This window comes from Echinops telfairi, unplaced genomic scaffold (assembly GCF_000313985.2).
Source record: "Echinops telfairi isolate 266 unplaced genomic scaffold, ASM31398v2 ScPeMD7_7424;HRSCAF=8462, whole genome shotgun sequence".
NCBI lineage: Eukaryota > Metazoa > Chordata > Mammalia > Afrosoricida > Tenrecidae > Echinops > Echinops telfairi.
Genome location: NW_022111324.1, coordinates 81,990,433 through 81,998,161, shown reverse-complemented (window position 1 = coordinate 81,998,161; position 7,729 = coordinate 81,990,433). Strand labels below are relative to the sequence as shown.

At 58.8% G+C, this 7,729-nt stretch overlaps 1 protein-coding gene across 1 annotated transcript in view; it reads right to left on the bottom strand.

The window, feature by feature from the left end:
- The window catches only part of ITPKB (inositol-trisphosphate 3-kinase B), a 116,887-nt gene that overhangs the window by 3,600 nt on the left and 105,558 nt on the right, over positions 1-7,729 (bottom strand). Inside the window, exons 5-7 of the mRNA XM_004699969.2 lie at positions 3,922-4,126; positions 1,968-2,069; positions 1,378-1,449 (exon numbers count right to left, since the gene is read on the bottom strand). Of these exons, the coding sequence (XP_004700026.1) occupies positions 1,378-1,449; positions 1,968-2,069; positions 3,922-4,126 (379 nt within the window). The remainder of the gene's footprint in view (positions 1-1,377; positions 1,450-1,967; positions 2,070-3,921; positions 4,127-7,729) is intronic.

Genomic DNA, 7,729 nt, shown 5'->3' with positions numbered 1-7,729 from the left:
ATATATATTACATGAAAATAATGATAAATGTGTATCTAATTACACAAAATCCTATTTAAAAATGTAAATATGGTTATGTATTCTTTCCTCGTGAAACATAAGCAAAAGTGAGAAGGGAGCACAAGGCTGTCTGACAGAGAAAGCCTGGGGCTTCGAGGCTATCAGGGGTGCTGTGGCCCTATGCGTGGAGGTCAGGGGTCTTGGGGCTAGGAGCTAACATGGGGCCTGGGCCACTGACCCTGTGACCTGAAGTCTCTGTGCACAGAGGGCTGGGAAGGCTCCCATAGGCTGCACAAGGGCCTTTCATCTGGCCAGGACCCAGGGGCCCTGGAGGAGCTGGGGATCTTGAGACAGTGGCTTTCCCAAGGATGAGGAGAGCCGTGGGCAGGGAGAAGGCAGAGCAGAGGCAGCACCCCCTTGCCGGGTCTTCACAGCAAGGCCCTGCAGTTCACCACAGGCAGAGCAGGGCAGACCCTAGCTGAGGGGCAAAGGGGGCTAAAATCCAAGGGCGATAAGGTCGCTGGAACTGCTAGAGGAAGGGGCTGTGGGCAATGTGCACAGAGCTTATGTGTGCGCCAACCCCCCTCCCACTCCCCACAGGGGACCTGGACCAGGTAGAACTCAGGCTAGGGGCCCATGTACAGCGCAAGTGCAGGGCAGGGGTGTCTTCTGGAAAGAGTTGGAAGTCTGCAGGAGTGGTGAGAGCCCTGCTTTGGCCAGCCCACAGCCCTGACACTGACCATTTCTCTGCATAGGGGTGGGGGGTGGTATGTAGGCATGCAGGGGGCCAGGGTCCCTGGATACCTGGTGTTGAGATCTTACAAAACTGTCAGGGACAGGCTGCCAATCCCCAGCGCCTCCCTCTCTCTTGGGATGCCTGCTGCCCCCTCACAGGCAGGGTGAGGGAATGCAGGTGGCATGGTCCCGCCCTGCCCCACGAGGGCTGAAGAGCAGCCTGCCTTGGCCAGAGTCTGGAGGTCTCAGGGTGGAGAAGGGAAAGGGGGGGCTATGGCTACTCTAGCAGCTCAGGGAGCATCTGCTTGGAGACCCTGTGTGTGCAGAACAGAAGCCTCAGGAGCTGTGGGGGAGGAGGAGGAGGCAGAGATGGCAGCGGCGGCCCGTGACGTGACGGAGGGGTGGGGCTCAGGCAGGAACTGCACGTGGGCACTCCTGGAAGCCTTGTGGCTCAGTTCCTGAAGGCGGCGACGAGTTTTTCCCACGACCTCAGTTATCCCAAAAGCAGCAGCCTTGGACTTCTGGGCTGGGTAGGTTTTGGGGTGTACACCCAACCCACAGGGGGACAGACCCTGCAGCCCAGGCCAGCTGCCTGCGACATGGCTCTCGGCCCCAGAGTGCAGAGCATCCACGTATGTCTACCTCATGGCACTTGAAGAAAGGAGACACTTCCAGGGTGGCTCGAATGGCCTTCAGCCGGTCCCGGTAGGCAATCTGGGAACAGAAAAGGACCCAAGTTTCACATGCTACTGGGGAGGGGTTGGGTGGGTGGGGTGGATTTTTAGCTCCTAGGACTGGGTGCAAAGTTGGTGGCACACGGCCCCATTCCACATCCGAGAGGCAGGCCTCGGGGGCGAGAAGAGGCAGCCCTGTGGGTCTGGCCGGTGCTTTTCCAGCTGAGCCTGGCTGGGGAGGGGTGTCCCCACAGGATGGGTGACTTGGTCTGGAAGGCCAGCAGCACGCCTGGTTGCTGTGGCGTCTTCCTGAACCCAAATCTCCGGGCCCCTGATTTGGAGAGTAAGCTGGAAGGGTGGTGTGACGCTGAGAGGTCACGGAGCCAGCCTGACAGCCACGTCGGGTGGTCCTCTCACCTTCCGAGCAGAAGTGAGGGCCGGGGGTTTTCGGTGTGGACATGGACTTTTCAGGAAAGCTGGGCCTAGTTCTCCCTCTGATTGACCCTGAAGTGGCCCCTACCCCGCCTTGGGATGCCCTCTCCCGTCCCCCCAACTCACCAGGATGTTCTGGTTTCCTTTCGTGAATTCTCTGAAGGCCTCTGTCACCTGCTCCCTCGTCTTGGTCTTCTTGAAATCCCGGTTCACAGAGCCATCTTCCTTCTGAGATGTACAAGAACCCCCGCGCCCAGGATCAGGGTCAGGAGAAGACCCACGGGCAGCGCTCACCCTCCAGTGGCCCGAGCACTGACCAGGGAGCACCCGGCCCTGGGGCTGGCCTGCACCATCCTGGGAGCAAGAAAGGCCACCAGAAACAGCAAGGCCTGCCGCAGCCAGTGGGAGGGGCCCCTGACAGAACCGGCTCATTCACACAGCACAGGGTGCCGGCCTTCTTGCTCCGAGACAGGAAGACCGAGAGTGACGATATCATCCCAGGCAGAGGGGTGGTTGGGAAAGCCTGGCTTGGCAAGGGGACATTTGGGCAGAATGAAAGAGTGCAGTGTGGGAGAAGTCTCGGCCCTGAACTGCAGGACTTTGTGGGACTCCACAGCTGCCCCCCTGGGGCCCACTCGACTTCCTGTGTCATTGAACATACTTTGTTCTGAAAACAGAAGGCCCGAGTCGAGAGTCGATGATGACTTGAGGTGACCCTGTGGGGGTCACAGCAGAGCGTGTCCCGCTGGAAGGTGTGCTGGGCTGGAGTATAGCTTTTGGAAACAGGTGGCCAGACCTTTCTTCCGAGACACCTCGGGGTGAATTCCAACGGTCAACTTCTTGGTTGGCTGTAGGCACCGCCCAATGATGCCAAGAGCCCTGCATGTCCGCCGGGCCCTCGGTCACCAGCTCCCGTAATGAGTTACAATCTCAGGAACCCACAGGGGCAGTTCTACCCTTGGGTTGGCATCACCTCCATGGCAGTGGGGTTTGCCTGCAGGGTTGAAGGCTGGGGGCGGGATGGGGTGGGCTGGGGAGGGGAGGGCAGTCAAGCCCACCCAGGCTGAGGCTCTCCTGCAGGTACCCTGTGGTGCTGAGGTTGTGTGACCACTTGGCCTGGCCAGGACTCTCAGTGCAGGCCCAGTATCCCACCAGGATGCGGCCTCACACACTAGAACCAATGACGGGGCAGCCAGTGGACTACAAGATGGTTAGGGTGGAAAGCAGCGCCCTCACTCAGGGGTCATGGGCTGGAGAGAGAAGGGATGTCTGGCCTGCCCCTCATGGGACCCGGGCTTGGGCTGCTGACCTTGTGGGACCTGGGCTTGGGATTCCCCCAGGGGGCAGGAGTGGGGAGGGTCATCAGACGCCCTCACCATATCAGTTTACATGTCACAGGTTTCGGAAGATGGAAGAGACTGGCTTCCTGGGTCTTGGGGGAAGGCAAATAGCTTGTCCCCTGAGGCTACAAGCCACTGGCGAGGCTGCAAGCCACTGACATCGCATGTCAGCCTGCACTGGGTACAAGGGGCCGAGGGAGCTCACGCAAACTGGCCTGGCTGTGGGCACCCTCTAGAGCTTGCGCAGGGGACCCTCGAGTCAAGAAGAGGGCGAGGCTTCCCAGAGACGAACTAGAGTGGCCTAAGCATAGCAGCCCTGGCATGTGTCACTGGTCTCACTGATGGGAAGTGCTTCCTCAGGCAGAGCAAGGACCACAGATTAGACATGAAAGGCGGCCAATATGTTCTCCCAAGGTGCCAGCAACCCCCGGAGTGGGCTACGGGCAGAGGGCGCCACTTTCTTCAGCGGCACCCTGCTAGCTGGGCCTGCATGCTGTCTCAGGGTGCAGCCTGGTGAGGTATAGGGGCCACGTGAGTGACTGCAGGGAAGGGCTAGAAGCAAGCCCTGGTGTTCCAGTCCTGCAAGGCCCAGCCCCCTGCCTGGCCATGCCACCTGACCTCAGACTGGTCAGGAACCAGTGTCCTCAAAGGCCTGCCCCTGGGGCTGGCTGCCCAGACCCGGGGACCCTGCACTGAGTACAGGCAAGCTCGAAGACCTCACGGCTCCCTCCCCAGCTCACCTTGATGCCCTCGATCCTGAACCCGAGGGTGGCCGTGGAGCTGATGGTCTCCCTCCACTGCATGTAGCGTGGCTTGGTGACAGCCCGCTGGGTCTTCTCCTCCTCAGTGGGGGCCTCAGGGTCCACCTCGATCATCTTCTGGTACATGTCCTTCCGCAGGCTGGGCTTCTTTCGGGCCTTGGTGAGCTCCTCCTCCAAGTAGGTCCTGGGGGACGGCAAGGAGGCATGAGGGCCTGGGTCTCGGGTCCCCCACGGCTCACCAGCAGCCTGCCCTGAGGGCTCAGAGCAGGGCCGGGCCCCTCATCACCAGGGTAGAAGCAGAGCTGGAGTCTGGAAGTCGCAGCTTGCTCACCCGTACAGCGGGAGTGAGGGGGTGGAGTGGCGACATACTTTACTTTGCTGGCATCGGGACTGGAGCCACTGCATTCCAAGACCACCTGAGAGGCCGGGTGTCCAGGCCAGCGGAGAAAGGAAGATGCGAGATGACGTGATGTCTCGTTTGGCAGCCTGGAGGCTACCCCACCCCCTCTCCAGCTGGGCTGCTGCCCAGGACACGTCACTCGGCAAGGGCCCACCTGTGTGGGCTCTGCTTCCCAGACCTCAGAGCCTGGGGCCCGGCAAGCCCGGATGTGCTGCACCTCTGAGCACAAAAGTCAGGCTGGAAGGTGGTCTTGCAGGGCGGAGATTGCCTCCAGGCACCTGACCCTAAGATCTGCGCCAGCGGTACCAGTTCCCCTGTCTCACTCCCTCATCACAGGCCTGGCCCAGGTCTCTGCCACCAATGTGTCCCGGTGAAGAGGCAGACCAAGCATGCCCAATGAAACCCCGCCCTCGGGAGCCTGGGCTGCTAACTGCAAGGTCAGCGGTTTGAGCCATTAGTGGACCTACAGGAGAAAGATGATACTTCTGCTCCTGCAAAGGTTTTCCACCTAGGAAACCCCACGTGGCCGCCCTCCCCTGTCCTCTGGGTGATTTGCCCCATGCGGGACTTGAGCAGCTACAGGGCAAGCCCCAGCTCCCTGTCCGCCTGCCTGCCCTGGGATCACCACACCATGCTTTCAAGGGGGCTGCCTCCCTGTCCATTGTCCCCCAAACCGAAGGAGCCGTCACCCTGCAGGACCCTGGTGTGAACCCTGCCACAGCAAGAAGTGCCCTTGCCCCTCCTCAGCATCCCGCTGAGCCCTCTCCTCAGGCCCGGTGGCACTCAATGAAACAGAAATTAGCAGAGCCAATTTCAGGAGGGAAGTTTTCACTTCTGGCCTCAGTGTGGGTGGGAGCCACCCAGAAAGCAGCCTCCTTCCTGATTGTGGGCCCCCACTCGGCCGTGGGCCAGGCAGCTGGCACATTCCCCTGGCCCTCACCACCCTGAAGAGTCTGAACAAGAACCCATGACGCCCAAAAAAAGACAGGGCGCCAGAAACCACTTTGTCAACTGGTGTTTGCATGGAAAGCAGCAGCAAGAAAAACTATTGGGTGTAACTTAAGCTGGATCCTTTAGAATCTTGCAGGTGGTGAAGACTGCAGGAGAGAGATCATCAGTGCCTGGCTGCGCACACAAGTGTGCAGGTACAAGCGCGCGCGTGTGTGTGTGTGTGTGTGTGTGTGTGTGTGTGTGTGTGTGTACAGTCAGCAGTGGGAGCCAGCTGCAGAGCAGAGGCTGGGAGACTTCTGCACCAGGCTGTGTGGACACTGTGCCTCAGGGCCTGGAGGAGGCGGCAATCAGGATAGAAGGTGGCATGTGCGGGAGCAGCCAGGTGGTGGCCAAGGGTCTGGCTGTCTGGAATGCTGCTGTGTGAGCTCTGGGTCCTGCAGGAGGGTGGGTGGGTGGGTGGCTGTACTTCTGCAAAGAGCTCCCTCATGACTCCTTCAACAGGAAGTAGGCCTTGATGTCAAATCCCTTTCCACATGAGGCTACCCCCGCAAAAGGGCCCCACAGCTTTGATCTAGAAGTCCCTCTGGGGTCACCAGCTGAATGGTGGGGTTTAGAGGCACCCGGGAAGTGAGGGGCAGCCTCCATCAGTTGCCCCGCCCTTAAGCGAAGGTCCAATTTCCCCCTTCACCAACAGCAGTGACCTGCTCAGCCAGTCATAGATGCCCTGGATTTAAAGGGGTTATCTGACTAGTGCAGAGCTAAGTACTCCTGCGAGGGCAACAAGCTCGGGGGTGGAGGGGGGGAGGGAACTGCTGGCTGGTGACGAACCAAAGCCACCAGCAGCCGAACCAAGGGCACAGAGGGCTGGGACACAGCGCTCCTCCAACCCACTTGCCAGTCTCTCCTCATGAGGCTGTTTCATGAGCATGGCCAGCGAATCACAGCACACTCAGATCACAGGTCCAAAGCTAGGAGAACTCCCTAGAGTGATGACTATGCCCTGCGCCCGGGAGCACATCCACATGGAACAGGGTCACAGGGTCACAGGCTCGGGGCCAGGCAGAGCGGGGTCTGCATGCCCCTGCACTCCACACTCACGGCCTGAGCTTGTTGGCTCTCTGCCCTCCCGCCACTTCTCTGGGACAAGCACTCCTCCACCCCGCTGCCCCCGGGCCCAGGATCGGTGTGTCTGGCAGCCCTTACCGCCAGCCTCCTCTGGTCTAGTCTCTCTCGGTCAGAACAAGACCACACTTTGGAGACGACCAGGAGAAGAAGCACGGCATGGGATACAGGTTTGAGGAGACTCTCAAGCCAAGAGGTTCTGGATCCAGGCATTTGCGAAATGCCACAGTCCACACCTCAAGTGGAGCTGTCCAGACATCTGACACAGCACTGCAGGGGCAGGCCACAGGAGCAAAAGCTGGGCTTTGCACTTGGGAAAACACGCCTTTGCTTGGCTCTAAGTCATGGGGCCCCTAAAGGCCTGAGGAGCACTGGCCCAGAAGGTTTCCAAGGCTGTTATTTGTGTAGAAGCTAGTGGCTTCCGGCCACTGACCTTTCAGTTTGTGGCCAAGCATTAACCGCTGTGCCAACAAGGCTCCTATCGCAAGTTGGTGCCAATCTGGTGTGGTGGTCAATTTGGTGTGCCAGCTGGGCTACGTTATGGGCCCCAGTCATTCCCCCACACACTAGTCTAGTTGCTGTCCCATAAGGTAATCTAACAGAGATGGGACGCCACCACCTGGTGGTCCTAGGTGTTACATGTTGGGGGCTGCTACCCACAAGGTTGGCAGTTCAAGCCCAACGGTCAATCTGAAAGAAAAAAGAATGAGGTTACCTGCTCCCCCAACGATTTAGTCTCAGAAATGCTGGATTGGGTTGGAATGGACTCGGTGGCAGTGTGTGTGTGTGTGTGTGTGCTGTTGTTGTGTACTGTCAGTGTGTTAGGAGCCTCAGTGGTACAGTGGATTACATGCTGTGCTGCTAATCAAAGGTCAGCAATTCAAACCCACCAGACACTTCGAGGAAGATGGGCGAGGCTTTCTGCTCCCATTAAGAGTTACAGGAAACACACAGGCAGTTTTGGGGAGTTTTTAAGGCAATGTTGGTGTAGGGCAATCAATCAAGTAAAAAGGGAAGTTCACTAAGGTGTGTTCTGGAATATACCCTGAAGTAGGTATTTTAAGTAGGTATCGGAGAAAGACAATCTGACAGGCCAGTAGCTAAAAAAGGACATCCTGTTTGGTGAAGGGGGTGGGGGTGGGGCAGGACGTGCAAGCAAAAGAGGGGAAGGCCCTCATTGTGACGGGCTGACACCAGGGCTGCAACAATGGGCTCAAGAATAGAAACAATGGGTTCGGGTGGCTCAGGTCCGGGTGGGGTTCCATTCTGTTGTGCACAGGGTTGCTATGGGTCAGACCCAACTCGATGGTACCT